General features: G+C 50.7%; 1 protein-coding gene across 17 annotated transcripts in view; it reads left to right on the forward strand.

The window, feature by feature from the left end:
* The window catches only part of POC1A (POC1 centriolar protein A), a 79,322-nt gene that overhangs the window by 27,265 nt on the left and 33,873 nt on the right, over positions 1-18,184 (forward strand). For 7 of the 17 annotated variants that reach the window (XM_009200617.4, XM_009200619.4, XM_009200616.4 and 4 more), the window contains exons 8-10: positions 3,793-3,861; positions 6,535-6,633; positions 12,389-12,497. In XM_009200617.4, coding sequence (XP_009198881.1) covers positions 3,793-3,861; positions 6,535-6,633; positions 12,389-12,497 — 277 coding nt within the window. Of the gene's footprint in view, positions 1-3,792; positions 3,862-6,534; positions 6,634-12,388; positions 12,688-14,256; positions 14,437-16,066; positions 16,393-18,184 lie in introns of those variants that run through there. The other 10 variants (XR_643726.4, XM_009200624.4, XM_003894329.4 and 7 more) reach the window with 6 other exon arrangements.

Here is an 18,184-nt window from a genome sequence, read left to right on the forward strand (position 1 = left end):
ACTCACTGCAGGTGACAGCAGAAAGAATATAGAGAAAGAGAGCACCTTTTCTGTCTACCTCATGGTGTTTGAGGAGCACTGGGGCTGGGGAGAAGGAGAGAGCCTGGAAGGTTGGCAGGGCCCGAAGTGATCTGGAGCCTCCAAGGCTAGGCCCTGAAGCATGTCAGCAGTGGACCATCTCTTTTACAGTACATGTTGGCTTTGGCCCACAGCAGAGCCCAGGTGTTCTCTGTGCTGTCCTCTGAGTGCCCTGGGCTGCTAGACAGAGGAACAGGAGGCTTTGTGGAAGGTACCTGGAGCAGGAGCTGCTTGGTTCTCTTGGTAAACAGGCACTGTTAGGGAGGACAAGGACTCCAGATCCACATAGCTTATCACTCGCTTCATCCCTGGAACTTCCTGGGGCTTGGTCTGGGGAGGGAGCGCTAGCACTCCACTCCTTATCTGCAGGGCTCCCAATGCCTGTGCTCTGGTCCTGACCCCTGCTGAGCTGAGGGCTTTGTTGGTTCTGCTGCTGTTGCTGCTGCTCTGACTCCACCACCTTTTCCCAACTTGGCATCTGGTGGTTGAGCCATGACAGGAAAGGAGAGTGACCTGCAAGTATTTGTCCCTTAGTTACTGTGACTTCTTGGAAACCTGCCATTACTCAGTGAGCTCTGGGCAGGCAAAAGGCCCATCTTTTTTGACATTCCGGCTGGGCGCGGTTGCTCACGCCTGTAATCCCAGCACTTTGGGAGGCCGAGGCGGGTGGATCACGAGGTCAGGAGATCGAGACTATCCTGGCCAACATGGTGAAACCCCATCTGTACTAAAAATACAAAAATTAGCTGGGCATGGTGGCGCGTGCCTGTAATCCCAGCTACTCGGGAGGCTGAGGCAGGAGAATCACTTGAACCAGGGAGGCACAAGTTGCAGTGAATGGAGATCGCAGCACTGCACTCTAGCCTGGCAACAAAGTGAGACTCTGTCTCAAAAAAAAAAAAAAAAAGGAAAAAAAAATTCAAAGTAGGCCAGGTGTGGTGGCTCATGCCTGTAATCCTAGCATTTTAGGAGTCCGAGGAGGGTGGATCACTTGAGGCCAGGAGTTTGAGACCAGCCTGGCCAACATGGCGAAACCCTGTCTCTACTAAAAATACAAAAATTAGCCGGGTGTGGTGGAGGGCGCCTGCAATCCCAGTTACTTGGGAAGCTGAGGCACAAGAATTGCTTGAACCCAGGAGGCGGAGGTTGCAGTGAGCCAAGATTGCACCATTGCACTCCAGCCTGGGCGATAGAGCCAGACTTTGTCTCAAAAAAAAAAAAAAAGTTCATGGCCGGGTGCGGTGGCCCACGCCTGTAATCCCAGCACTTTGGGAGGCCAAGACGGGTGGATCACGAGGTCAGGAGATCGAGACCATCCTGGCTAACACAGTGAAACACCGTCTCTACTAAAAATACAAAAAAAATTTAGCTGGGCATGGTGGCAGGTGCCTGTAATCCCAGCTACTTGGGAGGCTGAGGGAGGAGAATGGCGTGAACCTGGGAGGCGGGGCTTGCAGTGAGCCAAGATTGCGCCACTGCACTCCAGCCTGGGCGACAGAGTGAGACTCTGCCTCCAAAAAAAAGGTTCAAAGTAATGGAAAATGACATTATTTCTAAGAATCAACTAAAAGTTACCTGAAATTACTTCACACGCCTCTGTTAACCCCTTGGTGACTGTCCACCTGAAAGGGTATCTGAGTGATGGATGCCCTGCCCCCATCCTGCACTCAGGCCCTGCATGAGCAGGGGCCACACAGCCCGTGATGTCTTACACCTGGGATTTCACCCTCACTGATGTTATTGGGCATTGTTCCCCTATTAGTAAAAGTGGATCTATATTATCCTGGTTAATGGTGGCTTAGGATTCCCAGGGCTGCTGGGAGTGGGGCATTCCTGGGCCCTTGTAGCTCTACCTGTGTGAAGAAGTCAGGAGGACAGGTGTAGTCCAGAGGCTTTGTCTTTGTGTCCTCTCAGGCTTTGTTCCCTGCACTTGGACATGGCACCCTTAGGAAAGGTAGTGTGGTTAGAATGTGTTCCCCAAAGTTCATGTATTAGAAACTTGATCCCCAGTGTGGGGTTGTTGGGAGGTGGGGCATAATGGGAGGTGTTTGGGTCATGAGGCCATGCCCACATGTATGGATTAATGCCATTCTTGCAGGAGTGGGTTTGTTACCACGGGAGTGGGTTTCTTAGAAAAGGATGAGTTTGGCCGCCTTTTCTTTTTCACCCTCTCTTTGCCCTTCTGCTGTTGGATGACTCAGCAAGAAGGCCCTTGCCAGATGCTGGCCCCCTGATCTTGGACTTCCCAGCCTCTGGAACTGTGAGCCAATACATTTCTGCTTATTATGAATTACTTAGTCTCAGATATTCCGTTATAGCAACAGAAGTGGACTGAGGGTCACCACACAGACTGTTCTCTCAGGATTCAGTGGGTAAATGCAGGTGTTGTGCTCTGAGCACCTGAGTGCTCAGTGTTCATCAGTGCTGTAGTCACTTTTTTCATCACCCCTGTTATGAGCACCTCTGAGAGGAAGAGCCGAAGGTGGACTCTGGAAGCGTGGGTGAGCATACTCCCTGCTGTCCAGTGTGTCTGAGGCCTCTCAACCTGCCTGTCTCTCTGGGGTACAAAAGTTGCCTTCCTCTACGGCCTCGGGTCCCTTTTCCCTCCCAGAACTTGGCTGGTCTTTTCTGGCATTGAGTGGAAGGCATCTCCCAGTATTCCTCTCATTGATGGGTCAGCTGTAGATGTGCTGCCAGAGCCCCTCTCATGGGCAGTTGGGGCTCTTGCCACTCCCTGCACTGGTCTGAGGGGACTGAGGTGGACTTGTTGACAGTGGTTGTGCTGTCTTCTAGGAGAGAACCTCTTTTATCTGATTTTGCTTGGGAATACCAAGTACTGGCCACAGTAAATGTTCGACTGGGAGGAAGAGATGGTGGTGGCTGTGGTCATGGTGTTGTAGCTAAACAGATGGTTACTCTGTGTACCTTTCTGGGATGGATTTTAGGTATGTGGGGAAGAACCCTCCTTTACTAGGAGATCATGCATCCCCCATCCCCCCTGGCCTGGACTGCTCCCCAGCCCTTGGAGTATGGCCTGGCATGTGCCTGGCATTCCCCTTCAGATGGTCACACAGACCTTCAGCATCTGGGAAGCCAGAGTGGGCACATCACTACCCATGGCCTGAACATAAGAAAAGTGAATTAGAGAGACATGTCATGTTGCTCTGCTGCCCAAGCACCTTTGGAAACCTCCTTTCTGTCACCTGTGCCCTGAACTATGCCCTGACTGCTTGAGCCATTGGCTCTTCCTTGGAGATCCTCTATTTCTCTGGTCAGCAGCTGTGCAGTGTTGGGGAGATGTTGGATGTTGGGGTTGGTCTGAGTCAAAGGGACCAAATTCTCATCTCAGTGCTATGGCTGGGGTGACTCAGTGCACCTCCCTGACTTGTGGTTTCTTACTGGAAAAGTGGGGATGAGACCAGCCCTGGAGGGCTGCCAGCGCAGACTGTCCCATTCACTCATCTCTGTCACCCACATTCTCATAGCCTGGCCTTGTCCCTGTTGTAGTGCTCAGGAATAGAGGCCTGAGCAGTGGTGCTTGCACCTGGCCACAGGCAGGCTCCTGGGCTACAGGTTATGGAGGACTGTGGGCTGAGTGGGCTCTCGGTCCTTTATCCTGCTGCTGCTTTCATTCAGGAACGTCTCGTTTTCTTCCTGTGCATTTAGAATCGAGAATGACCTTTGATGTGTGTTATTTTTTGTTTGTTCTGCCAGGGACCAGCCACCACTGTTGCCTTTTCAAGAACGGGGGAGTACTTTGCTTCTGGAGGCTCTGATGAACAAGTAAGTAGAGAGCAGTCGAATGAAATGGTGAAGAAAGGAATCAGAGCTGATTTCTGCTCAGAACCAAACAGGGTGTTTGGGGGATGAGCTGGGTTTCGCCAGCTTCCTTGGTGGCTTTCAGCGACTAAAAAGGCCCTGATGGAGCTTGAGGTGGGTGTGCCCAGATCCAGGGCCCTTGCCACCCCAGAATGGCCCTCCTGCAGGTGCCGACCTCATGGCCGCATCTCAGAATCCTTACTGCTCAGGCTAGCATTTAGTGGAAGGAGACTGGGCTATGGTTGTCGTGAAAAGTTGTTTTTTTAGTTCTTTTCCTGATTCTAAACAAATAGATAATGATTATTATTAATATGATCTTACTGCAGGCCTGGGAATATGGCCAATGTGACAAGAGCTTCATACCTCATTTAATTCTCGTGACATCTCCATGTGGGAGATGAGGCCCTCTCATCTCCCCATGCTGTAGATGAGGAAACTAAGTCCCAGCAGATGCTAGAGCTGGGGCAGGCACCGGGGCATGTCTCACTTCAGAGCCATTCTCCTGCCCTGGGAGCCTCTGCTCTGTCATCTGCTGTCCTTTGCTCCCAGCCCACTTGGACACTGTTTGAGGGGTCAGCATTTTCATTATTTTTGGCTGCAGAGAGAGGACATTGTGAAGAGGTCCTATCATACCTTGTCACCCTCTGCTCTGAGGCTTCAGCCTGTCAGCCCTGGTGCCTTGTGCCCTGATGGCTAATCACCAATGACCTGTCTCCTGGCAGGCACCCTGCTTCTAGGGCCTAGTCCAGACCCTGGCACTGGGGAGGCCAGAAGCACTGAAGAGTCCACCCATCAGCAGTCTTTCTCTAGTGTCCGCATGGTCCTCTCGCCCAGAGAACCACAGCCCCTGATGAGGCAAGGAGGAAAGAGTGGCTGTTCTGTGCCACTGTTGACCTGATGCATGCTGAGAATGTTTATTCCACTGCTGCCCAGTCTCTTAACTCTGGCTGCGCAGCCTAGAAAAGTCCTATTGGCCTACATGAGTCCTGGTCTCAGCCAAATCTACCAATTTTGGTTGAGTCTCTTCCAGTAAGGCAGAGGGTAGTTGGCGGCTGTTTGACCACAGCCTGGATTAGAGACAGCAGGCGTCTTCCCGCACCAGCACCAGTCCTGCTCTAGCAGACAAGGGAGGAGGAAGGCAAAAGTGACTCCTGAGCCTTCCCTGAGCGTGAGGCCTGGCTTATTGCTTACAAGACGGGAAACTGGTAACTTCATACAGTAAATAGAGTCATGGTAGAATCAACTGACATAGTAGGAGAGGCAGCCTGGTGGAAAGTAGGTCCAGCAGCGCTGCCATCAGCTCCCAGGCTGCCTGTTTAGTATCTACTCTGAGCTTTTTCGGAGTGACACTGACATTGTCTATTTGCATTCACGATAACCACTGTACTATTAGGAATTTATTCATTTATTCAGCAGTTGGATTTGCACAGTGATGTGAAGACCCTGTAAACAAGGGTGCGTGTGTGCTAACGTTCTATTTGTAAGGTGATATGTGCACGACCCTAGATGCCATCCATGTGGGAGAGGAAACAGTGGAGCTGCTCAGACAGCGGTGAAGAGCCTCCTGAAGAACGAGGTTCACAGCTGCGTCCTGACAGACAGGGATGGTGTCTGGGGCACATGGAGTGTTGATCTTGTGTGGATACGGTGGTTTTTCTGTGGCCTTAGGTGACCACTGGCCACACACTCCCCAGTTCTCTGTGACGCCCAAGCCAGCCATCCTGGAAGTGGCCCTGGAAGCACACCGTCATGCGTGTCCAGCAGCCTCCAGCAGGGAGCACTCTTGCTCCCCAGCCAGGTGCCTCCCTCAGCTGTGTTCAAGGAGCCGAGGGACATGGTCCTGCTAATAGGAGGACACTCGGAATAGGACATGTTTTTCGTGGCTGAGTTAGCCTTGGGATGACGAGTGTGTTGCTGAGTACTTCCTGTGTGCCCGCGTCCGCCAGACTGTCTCCTGTGAGCCTCACAGCAGCCCCGTGAGATGGGAACTAGGCTCATCCCTGTCTCGCAGATGCAGGAACTGAGGCACGAGGTTGAGTCCCTTGCCTTGGGCCATTCAGTAAGGCGTGTTCTGGCCTAAAGTCCATGTGTTAACCACTTCTCACAGTGTAACAGGCCAGGCCACCGCCCGCAGGAGCTTCTATTTTAGTAGACGCAGATGATAAACAATGAAAAGGGACAAATGGATTAAATAACTCCCTACTCTGATGCTATGAAGGAAGTAAATAGAGGGCTAGATTTTAAACATTCACAAAGGCCTCTCTGAGAAGGTGGTGCTGTTGAAGCAGACACTTCAGCCTGCGAAGGAGCCAACCCCATGAAGCTCGGGCCTGTGACACCCTAGGGAGATGAACCAGCAAGTGCCAAGGCCTGGCGGTGTCATGCTGCAGTGATCCATCCTGGTCACATCCAGGTCCTCTTGAGGCCTGTCCACAAAGCCTGCTCCCCAGGGAGGTGGGGTAGGTCCCGGAATGGAATTGGGGTGTCAGGTGGGGACCACTGTCCCACCATGGCTCAGAACTTTGGGCATGGCCTCTGAGCCCATTTCCTCAGTGAAGGGGGATTTCCTCAAATCCCTCTTCCCACTGGCAAGGGGATTTTCTCCCTCTGACTTGGTACGCCTGTTGGTTTTGGCAGGTGATGGTTTGGAAGAGTAACTTTGATACTATTGATCATGGAGAAGTCATGAAAGTGTCGAGGCCCCCAGCCACACTGGCCAGCTCCACGGGGAATCTGGTAAGTGGCTTGGCAGGCATGTCCTGAGCTCTGTGACTCTGGTGGGCTAGGTCATGGTGAACAGCTCTGGGCTTGGAGATGGTGAGGGCGGAGGTTTAGGCCCATCTCTGGAAAGGGACCCTAGTAAGATCTTGTCATTTACCAAATACTTTGGAACTTGTGGTGCTTTGTTTTCCATCTAGAGTGAGCGAATAAGACACAAAGAGGCTGTTAAGCAAGCTGCTGGGTGCCCCAGCCCTGTGCCATTTGGTGGGAGCGTGTTTCCATGGCCTATGCTGCTATTTGATTGAGACCTCAGGAGATGAGAGACCCGTCCCATACTGAACCCTGGGCCACAGGACCCAAATGTGGGGCTCCTAGAGGGTTCAGGGCCTGAAGCCACAGCTGGGACAAATGGGAAAGGCCCAGCCCTGTTGCTCTCACTTCCCCCCCCTTTTTTTTTCTAACCATGGAGAGGAAGTTCCTCAGCCACAAACCATTTTTAGTACCTTTGTTGGTAAAAGAATATTCAATGTTCCTGAATTTAAATGGTTAACATTTTTGACAAATATTTGGGGAAAAAACTGATGACTGATACAGTCTCATTAAATAAGGTCATATTCAGCTTGGACTGAAATAAATATTAAAGCCACGGTTGTGGAACCCTGAGGGTTTTAAGCTCCTATGGCCGTAGGCTCTTTAGATGTCTCTCTGCTGGACCATAGAGAGAGTGTGGCCTCCCCCACACGGATACTGGCCCAAACAACAGGAAGTGGCTCGCCCAAGGCCTCCAGCAAGTCAAGGCTGGGGCCCAGAATAGAACTAGGAAGCCTCCTGAGTCTGTCCCGGGGCTTCTGTGGCTGCAGCAGATAGATCCCCCATCTCCCCACCCCAACACATACACATGTCCCCTGTTTTGTGTCCTGGGCTGCCTCTAGGCATTGGACCAGTTGGGATTTATGGTTTTTCTTACAAGGGTTGCCGTCCTGCCTGGTCCGTTGGCTGTCCTCTGTACTTGCTAGTCTGTGGCCAGTTTTCAGCTTTTGGGTTTGTTGGGGGATGACTGGGCTGCATGAGACACTGCTTGCTGCCAGTTCATCTTCCACCCAGAAAGACATTTCACACTGCAGGGTTGGGGTCCCCTGGGACCCAGCAGACCTCTAGGTCCCTGCCCTCTTTCCTGTGAATCCTTATCTATTGGGCACTTCTGGTGAGCCACAGCCAAGGTCTTTTACGCTCACTACCCTGTTTATTCCTTATCTCATCAGAATGAGTGGGTAAAGGTACTGCTCAATTCACAGATGAGACACCTGGGGCTTAGTCACCTTTCCCAGATGCCTGGAGCTGGGGGCCCACCAGGCTGACCCCTCTGAGCAAAGCTAGAAACTGCAGGTGGCAGAGGACTGCTGGCTGCTTTTCCCCATTTCAGGGGAGGGCACTGACATCTGCCTCTTGGGAATGGTTAATATCTGCCAGCTGGGGGAGAATCCCATGTTCTTACAGCTATTAGGAAAATAACTTGGATGAACTGCTCCTTGTTCCTTTAGTCCTGGCTCAGTGATGGAATATGGAGCACCTTTGCTTCCCAGAGCTGTGGGTGGGGGAATCCCAGCATGGCAGGATGGGGCATGAGTGGGTGAACAGCTCGGCAGTGCTCAGGGCAACCACTTGTTCCCATACTATCTACAGGCTCACGTTGGAGTTGTAGTCACAGCTCTGCCCACTGGCCCTCACTGCATGGGCCTCAAATAGGGGAAAGGATGTTGGTCCTGGGGTCAGAGAACTGGGTCTGAACCCTGGGTGTGTGGCCCCAGGCAAAACACGTGGCCTTCCCAAACCAACATTTCCACATGGTACCTGAATACCTACGTAGGCAGGCTCTGACGAGAGCTTTGAGACCCCCACCAAGTGACTTGTTAATCCTAAAATCATTCTTGGTTGAGATCAGACCTCTTTCCTTATTTGTCACAAGCCTCTCTGAGACCCTGAGTGGACGTTAAGTCCTCTCCAGACACACTTTCGCTGACACATACATGCCATGTGATGTCAACCTTCAGGACTTCTCTGATCTCAGGACTTCCAGGCCAAGAGGAGCACTAGGTTTTTAGTTTGTTTTGTCTTGTTTTATTGTGATATATATATAACACAAAGTTTACCATTTTAACCATTTTTAAGTGTACAATTTGGTGGCATTAAATATATTCACAGTGTTGTGCAACCATCACCGTCTATTTCCAGAAGATCTTCATCTTTCCAAACTGAGGAGAGCTACTTTTTATAACACTGTTCAGTGGTTCGGTTTTCTTCTGAGATAGGAAGGGAAGCTGATGAGTGTGTTCTCGCCCTTCTTGCCCAAGGGCTTCCCTGGCACTGAGACAGTATCTAAGGACTGGTTCCATGACTGGCCAGAGTGTCTCAGCCTCATAGGGAGCCCAGGAGCACTGCAGTCGTGTCTCAGGAGCTTGTGAGTCCAGTGAGCCTCTGTCCATGTACTGGCCTTCCAGTAACCCAGGGTTTCTCACCCTCAGCACTATTGATATTTTGGGCCAGATCATTCTTTGTAGGGGGCTGTTTTGTGCATTGTAGGATATTTAGCAGCATCCTTGGCCTTTACTCACTAGATGCCAGTAGCATCTTCACCCTCCCACCAACCCAAGTTGTAACAACCAAAAATGTCTTCTAGGCCAGGCATGGTGTCCCACACCTGTAATCTCAGCACTTTGAGAGGCCGAGACTAGAGGATCGCTTGTGCCCAGGAGTTCAAGACCAGCCTGGGCAACACAGCACGATCCTGTCTCTACAAAAAAATTTAAAAATTAGCTGAGCATGGTAGCACTCCCCTGTAATCCTAGTCACTTGGGAGGCTGAGGCGGAAAGATCACTTGAACCCAGGAGTTGGAGGTTATCGTGAACTATGATGATACCACTGCACTCCAGCTTGGATCACAGAGTGAGACTCTGTCTCTGGAAAAAAAAAAAATAGTCTTCTGATGCTGCCAAATGTCCCTCTGGTGGGCAGAATTGTCCCCAGCTTAGAATCACTGCAATAAGTCTTGCCTCAGTGGGGAGCCCAGAAAAGAAGCTGACCTAGCAGTGGGAGGAGTGTGGGAATGTGCCTGGAGATGGGGCTGTCTTAGCAGTGGGAGGAGCACGGAGATGAGGTGGGAGAGGCCCTGGGCATGCGGACGAGGACTGCCATTCCAGCAGCCCTGAGTGTGAGGACTTTGCTCAGTTGGGCCAGATTTGGGCTTCCACCAGCAGCAGCAATGGTGGCCCAGGTTTCTCAGCCTGGGTTTCTAACAGAAGTCATTTTGCAGGAATCTTGTTTGGTCTCAGTCTTCTGGAGGTGATGGTAAAAAAAAACACACACAAAAACCTTTGCCTTTAGCAACTTGGTTTTCTTCACTTAAACCTTGGAGATTGTTTTTGCCTTTCCTGACTAAAGGCTTCCCTTCCCTGGCTCTGGGAGAATTTCTGGTCAGTGGTTTGGTGGCTGACCAGTGTGGCTCGACTTCTCAAAGAGCCCATGGGCGCCATAGCCGTGCCCCAAGAACTCATGAATCTAATGATCCTCTGCCTACATCAGCTCTGTCTACACCCTGGGCCTCAGGCCCTGAAGCCTTGTGAAACACTCCTGGGCATTTGGGGATTCTGGGAAGCCCATTGGGCAGGTGTAGGTGTTGAATTCCTCACCATGCCCCCATTGCAGTGTAGCAGTCGAAAGCCAGAGGGACAGACCCTGCATGGACCCCCTACTCTACTCACCCACCAGCAGACCACGGCAAGGGCAGCCCTGTGAGCCTGTGATGGTCCTTCTGCCCGGGAAAACCCCCTACCCATGACCCTTTCTCTGACTGCAGCACTTCAACTCTCAGATCTTGGAATGAAGTTGTCCTTGAGCCCACTCTGAATAGAGCTCTGTTCACTGCAGAGCTATTTTCAACCTCTGGTTGAAATTCACAGCTTATTTTTAGGCACATTTCATGTTGAAAAGCAAAAGCCATTTCCCAGCCATTCAGAATGAGAATAATGGGTTCCATTTTCCCTCTATTCTTGGCTGAGTTGTGCATGAGGAGGGATTTCAGGGCTTGTAGCTGGGGAACTTTCTCTGCTTAGAGGGTTGCAGATGAAGGATTCCAGGCCGTGCTCTGGGCTGAGGGTGGACAGAAGCTCCATGTTTTGCCTTGTGACATGCTACAAGGCTGGAGGAAGGTTGGAAGAGCCATTTGCAGGCAAATGAGCACCTGCCAGAGGGGCTTGAGTATGGGCAAGGGATGGGAGCCCCTGGGAGTTGTCTGCAGTGGGTGCTTGTGCTAGTGTTTTCAAGGGTCTGGTGCTTAGCTCTGTCCCCTGCCATGGCCCTGGCCCCCTCTGCTCTTGTCCACCCTCTTGCTGTCTGTCCGTTGGGGCCTGTCCTCAAGGCATAAAGACCCCTGTATCTTGGCTGAACTTGAATTTCACACCTCCCAAACCCCCGCCACTATAGGACGGACTTCTGCTCAACCACAGAAGCATTTTTTTAACCACTTTTTAAATAGCAAAAATGCATTTGCTTGATTGACTTATTTTTGCCCTCCTTCCAAATGTCTGAGGGCCTATTATGCAATGGGGAAGAAAGGTTGCGCTGGGTGGGGTAGGAGGAGAACACAGAGTTCTAGGTAATTCAGTGAAATGGGGGAAAAAAAAAACCACTTCCTGAGTTCTAAGGGTTGGCTGCTCTCCGGTTCACACATTAACCTTGAGTTCTAGGGCTAAGGGCTTTTCTCCACTCACCTCTCAAGATCTCATTTTAAGGAGGAAAGCACATCTGTGGTTAAGAACCTGGGTTCTAGCTCCAACCAACCTGCGATTAAATCCTTTCTCTACCCTGCCTGGGGTGTGGCCCTGGGAAAGTGGCCAGACATCTGGGAGGCGTGGTTTTCTCTTCTGTCGTATGGGGAGAGACTGGGCCCTCCTTCATGGGATTTCATGCGTGGTGCATCTGCCTGGCATATGACAAGTGCTCATCAAGCTTTAGCTATTTTTTTTTGAGTCAGGGTCTCACTCTGTCACCCAGGCTGAACTACAGTGGTGCAGTTGTGGCTCACTACAGTTTCAACTTCCCAGGCTGAAGCAATCCTCCTATCTCAGCCTCCTCAGTAGCTGGGACTATAGGCAAGTGCCCCCACACCCAGCTAATTTTTAATTTTTTTTTCTTTTTTTTTTTTTTGAGGTAGAGTCTTGTGTTGTCACCTAGGCTGGAGTGGAATGGTGCGTTCTTGGCTCACTACAGTCTCCGCCTCCCAGGTTCAAGAGATTATGCCTCAGCCTCCCGACTAGCTGGGAATGCAAGTGTGCACCACCACACCTGGCTAATTTTTGTATTTTTAGTAGAGACGGGATTTCACCATGTTGGCCAGGCTGGTCTTGAACTCGCAAACTCAGGTGATCCACCTGCCTTAGCCTCCCAAAGTGCTAGGATTGCAGGCGTGAGCCCCTACACCTGGCCTAATTTTTAAAATTTTTTGTAGAGAAAGGGTCTCCCTACCTTGTCCAGGATGGTCTCAAATTCCTGGGCTCAAGCAGTCCTCCTGCCTCCGCCTCCCAAAGCATTGGGATTATAGGTGTGAACTACCATGCCTGCCCCACCAAGCTTTAGCTATTTTTAAAAAGGGTTCTTTTCCCCCCCCGACTGAAAGCCAATCCAGGAGATTATGTGTTCAAAACTTGCTAGGGTGAGGGACAGTGGGCAAGAATGGGAGCACTTACAATTTTCCATGTTGACCCCTCTCTGCAGGTCATCGTAGTGCGAGACAGTGAGGTTTTCAGACCCTTGCAGGCATCAGAATTGTGTTTCCTGATGGCAGACCCAAGTCCTCTGTGCTCCCAGATGAGAGAGCAGATCTGTGAGTGGGTGGAAACAGTTGTCCTTCTGCCCCAGGATTCCTCAGGACAAGATGCCCAGGACCCCCAGAGCCTCAGTGCTTGAACTGTCCTCTGGAAGAGGGGGCTAGGTCAGTTGAGAACATCTGACCTGAGCCTCATCCGTGCTGAAGGATGGCCTATTTCTTCTTCCTAGTTCCTCTGATGCTGAGGGTAAAGCACCAGTCACCCCTGTGCCCGTCCTTCAGCTCTCACATTTCTGTTTTGGGGCACTGCCACAGGGGTGGGCTTCACTTAGGGGTTCATGGGACCCTGATTCCTGGCCCAGAGATTCTTGGCACTAGAGCTTCCCTTATGCTGTGGATCTGGGGTCCTGGGTGCCTGTGGATTTTTAAGATCTGAATTCTCACTCCAGGTGCCTTGCCTGAGGAATTAGAGGGTTGGAGAAGCGGGGAGAGGGAACTCATTTCCACCTCACCTGCCTCATAGATTTTTAAAAATTATTCATATATATTTCAGAAGTACAGATGCAGTTTTGTTACCTGGTATATTGTGTAGGGGTGAAGTCTGGGCTTTTAATGTAGCCATCACCCAAATAATGTACATTATATTGGTTAAGTATTTATTTTCTCATCCCTTGCCTCATAGATTATGTGTTAGTCTGCTCAGGATGCTATAACAAAATACCATAGACTAGGTAGATTATAAATATAGAAACTTTATTTCTCGCAGTTCTGGAGGCTGGGAAGTCCAAGCAAAGCATCAATGGGTTTAGTGTCTGGTGAGGGTTTGTTTTCTGCTTCATAGATGGCTCCTTCTCACTGTGTCCTCACATGGTGGAAGGGGCTAACTAGATCTCTGGGGTCTCTTTCATAAGGGCACTAATCCAAACCTGATGGCTTCACCCACATGACCTAATAACCTCCCAAAGGCCCCACCTCCTAATACCATCACTTTGGGGTTAGGATTTCAACACAGGAATTGTAAGGGACACAAGCCCCCAGACCTTGCAGCAGATTTGCTTCTCACTTGGGAGGACTTGGGTCACTTAATGCGAACACAGATTTATGGTCTGGCATTCGCTTTCTGTAGAGGGGAGAAGTGTGGGTTCAAGGGATTCTTAGCAAGAGTGGTGTTGTGGGTGTTTGGAGCAGGAATGAACCCCAGATTTGTATGTCTTAGAGGGGAGCCTCTTCCTTCTCCACTTGACCCCAATCCTGGCACCTAATTTTTTCAAGACCATTAAAGCGAGTAGGATGCAGTGACTCACGCCTGTAATCGCAGCACTTTGGGAGGCTGAGGCAAGAGGCTGGCTTGAGCCCAGGAGTTAAAGACCAGCCTGGGTAATGTAGCAATACCCCCATCTCTTAAAAAAAAAAAAAAAAAAAACTATTAAAGGGAACTCCTGGCTTTCTGCCTGCTGCAGGTAAGTCCGAAGATGCCCAGGCAAGTTATCCAACTTGGAAAAGGCATGGCTTCATGGGGCCCAAACCCCCAACGCCTCAAGCTGCCCGTTCCCTTGGGCTCAGGGCATCTCTGGTGGTCAAGATGTGCCTATTAATGTGTTGTGGCTGTCACTTTGCTCACACCCTTTGGCTGAATAGCCGACATTGCCCACAGTCCTTTTTATCGGTGTGAATGAGACCTTGGTGGAAATGGGAAAGCAGACCCTCTTCTAAGGGGCACCATTCCACTTCGTGTGGCTATTGTGGGGCTTTGCCAGGGCCAGGCTTTATGGGGTGACTTGGGAACAGTGGGGACTTTCTTTTTCATGTTTCCTAGGACTTACCAGGTGGCCCATCTCTGGCTCCTGGGGGAAATTCATTCCTGCCCCCTATGCCACACAGAGGAGGAACTTTGAGCCCAGAGGTGACCTGTTGGTGAATAGCCTGGGCCCCAGCCAAATCCTTGTCCCTGGGATTGACGTGCAGGAACACTAATAAAAGACCCCTGACTGGAAAAGAGCAAGGGGGAGTCTCCTCATTTCTCAGTGGGAAAGAGGAGCCCAGCATCCTCACCCCTGGGACAGATAACCGTGCCTTCCCCTGTGTGTATGCATGTGCACGCTCGTGTGTGGACCCCTGTCAGTGCTGCTTCAGGGTCTCCTGGTGTCTACATTCCCACAATGCTCTGTCAAGTGCATCTCCCTTTTACTCCTCTGTGTAATCCCCCTGCAGACCCCGTGGTTCCAGTTCTGTGGGGCATCTCCAGATTACATGGGATGTACTGGGGCTGTGCACAGCATGGGGGATGCCAGGGATCTGGCTCGGCACCTTCCTCGTATGAGGACAGGCAGCTTACAAGCATGTCTTTCCTGGAAGGGATTTTCAGGCAGCCCCACTAGGAAAGTGGAAGGTGGATACTAGAAGCTTCTGGTTCTGGGAGCCACTTCAAGAACTTAGTTGGCAGTAAGAGCTGCGCTGCCCCAGTGTGTTGGTCTGAGCCGAGGCTGGGACCCAGCCTGAGGTGGTGTGTCTCCTGTAACTTCACGCAGGTTGTCTCCATTCTCTGCACCCGATTTCTCCCCAGCAGTCTACATTGCATCCTTTGTGCATTTTTCATTTCATGGGCTCACTCTGCAAAGGACCTTCCTGCAGAAGAGAGGCCACAGCAGCCTTTGCTTTAGGTGGCAGAGGTTGCCAGATAAGATGCCCTTTCATACTCGGGTTGCATTTTCCTCCACCTTTATCTCAATAGAATTCGTGGAAAGTGTTCTGGGTTTCTTAGTTTCTGTGGGAATAGAGTGGATACTAAAAATAAAGAAGATTCAATATTTGTTACCAAACTACAGGTTTTGTTTTTTGTTTGTTTTTTTGTTTGTTTTTGTTTTTTGAGACGGAGTCTCTCTTTGTCACCCAGGCTAGAGTATAGTGGTGCAATCTCGGTTCACCGCAGCCTCTGCCTCCCAGGTTCAAGCGATTCTCCTGCCTCAGCCACCTGAGTAACTGGAATTACAGGTGTGCGCTACCACACCGGGGAACTTTTGTATTTTTTGTAGAGACAGTGTTTCACCATGTTGGCTGGGCTGGTCTTGAACTCCCGACCTCAGGTGATCCACCCACCTCGGCCTCCAAAAATGCTGGGATTGCAGGCATGAGCCACTGTGCCCAGCCCCAAACTACAGTTTTTGTAGAATGTTTCCTGCTTGAAACAGAGTACCTTTGGCCAGTGGCTGGTGAGTAATGTGGAGTTTGCAAGATCCAGGAGCACCAAAGATGCCAGGGCTCCTGGAAGTGGGGCCACCCAGGCCCAGGGCAGGGTCGCAGCTCCTTTTTCTTCCAGAGGCTACCACTGACGTTATTGCCAGGTACATGTTAAATAATTACTATGTTTCCCACGAGGGAGGAGTTGCCTTTGATAAGCATGAGGACAGCATTTGCAGAAATCCATTAGGAGACGCTAGTTGGCCTCCCAGGCAGTGACGGTGAAGAGACAGGCCTTTCAACATTTGACGGTTATCATAGTAAGCCTCCTGCAGTGGTTCTCAAACTTTAGTGTACCTCAGAATCACTCTGAGGGCTTGTTAAAACACAGCTTGCTGGGCCCCATACCCAGAGTATCCGATTTAATAGGGAATTCACATTTCTAACAGATTTCTAGGTGATACTGATGCTGCTGATCCAGGAGCTCACTTGGAGAACCACTGGTCTTTTGGAAAACAGTCTAGCCTATTGTGACCATGGCATCCTGGGCAGGGGAATTAGGGGAAGAAGAAAGTCTCTTTATCTTCGAAGTTTCTATGACTTGTCATGGGTACAGCTTGGGAGAGGCAATCAGAAAATCAGTGTCCGTCGCAGCCCACTGTAGTCTGCTGCTTTCCGGAAGAGGAAAAGGGTATGACCTTGGTTCTTTTTTGTGTGTTTGTTTGTTTTTGTTTTTGTTTTTGTTTTTTTGAGATAGACTCTTGCTCTGTCACTCAGGCTAGAGTGCAGTGGCGTGATCTTGGCTCACTGCAACCTCCACCTCTGGGGTTCAAACAATTCTCGTGCCTCAGCCTCACGAGTAGCTGGGATTACAGGCATGCACCACCACACCCGGCTAATTTTTTGTATTTTTTTAGTAGAGATGGGGTTTCGCCATGTTGGCCAGCTGGTCTTGAACTCTTGACCTCAGGTGATCCACCCACCTTGGCCTCCCAAAGTGCAGGGATTACAGGTGTGAGTCACCACACCCAGCCAACTTTGGTTCTAATCTCAGTGCACTGTTTAAAGAAAGCCCAGCCAGGCCTGGTGGCATGCACCTGTAGTCCCAGCTATTCAGGGCTGAGGCGAGAGAACTGCATGAACCCAGGAGTTCCAGGCTGCAGTGAACTATGATTGCAACTCTGCACTTCAGCCTGGGTGACAGCGTGAGACCCTTTCTCAAAAAGAAAGAAAGCAAGAAAGAAAGCCCAGTGCTGCCCCGTAGGCCTTTTAAACCCAAAGGCACCTACCAAGGCTCTGTTTACAACCAGACAGGCAGGCATGTGGTTTTATTACTAGCTGAGGACATCAGTAGTAAGGAAGATGGGAGTCGCTGTGGCTCTGCTATGAGCCTCTGCAAGGCCTGTTGTTCTGTCCCAGCTCCTGTCCTGCCCCTTAGTACTTCTGCCATTAGTCCAGTCACCTATTCTTGGATCTGTGTTCTCCAGGCCACCTGTCTCCTGTGTTATCCTTGGTGTCTCCCCTGCTGTCTTGGTGTCCTGTCTCCTACTTCTCATCCTGCAGATGTGGATGCCTAGGCCAGCTCCCATCCTCCAGACAGCCTGCTAGGCTTTAGGGAAGCAGATGGGTGAGAGTCTCTGAGCCAGAGATGACTTGGGTGTATATGGCTTAACATTTGAACCCCAGATGAAGGTCTTACTTGCAGAGCCTTTTTTTTTTTTTTTTTTTTTGAGACGGCGTCTCGCCTTTCTTGCCTAGGCTGGAATGCGATGGTGTGATCTCGGCTTACTGTAACCTCTACCTTCTGGTTCAAGAGATTCTTCTGCTGAGGCTCAGCCTCCCGAGTAGCTGGGATTACAGGCGCCTACACCCGGCTACACCCGGCTAATTTTTGTACTTTTAGTAGAGACAGGGTTTCATCATGTTGGCCAGGCTTGTCACGAACTCCTGACCTCTGGTGATCTGCCCGCCTTGGCCTCCCAAAGTGTTGGGATTACAGGTGTGAGCCACTGCACCCGGCCTGCAGAGCCTCTTAAAGAGGTGCCTCCAGGTAGCAAGAGCAGAGACAAGCCCTGAAACAGCGATTAGGTTAGAGGTGGCAAGGTTGGAGTGGAAACCAGAACTCCCTTCTCTGAACTGCCCCCTTGAGGGGCTGATGGTGTTTCCTGTCACTAGAAAAATTCCCATCCATTCTAAAAGGAAGTAGGTTCCTCTCCAGAGGAGAGTTGCATGATGCTGAGGATGGAAGGTTTATTTAATGACTTAAACCAATGGGAGGCGTGTTCTCAGACATCTAGGGAAAAGCATATTAAGACAATCACAGTATCAGGAAGACAGAGCAGCCTGACTCAGGAATCCAGACAAAGGCTGGAGACCCTTGGGTCCAGCTCTGCATGCATCAGTACACATTTGGCACATAAACCCAGGCACACACACTCCTTTGAGAGTTTTGTTATCTCTTTCAAGAGTTCCAGAACTGTTTGGGGTTTTCCTTTTCCCCTGGCAGCCAAAGCTTGGGCTCAGGGTTATTGGAGATTCCACATGTGCGTGTGGGGAAATGAACCTGA

This window comes from Papio anubis, chromosome 2 (genome assembly GCF_008728515.1).
Source record: "Papio anubis isolate 15944 chromosome 2, Panubis1.0, whole genome shotgun sequence".
NCBI lineage: Eukaryota > Metazoa > Chordata > Mammalia > Primates > Cercopithecidae > Papio > Papio anubis.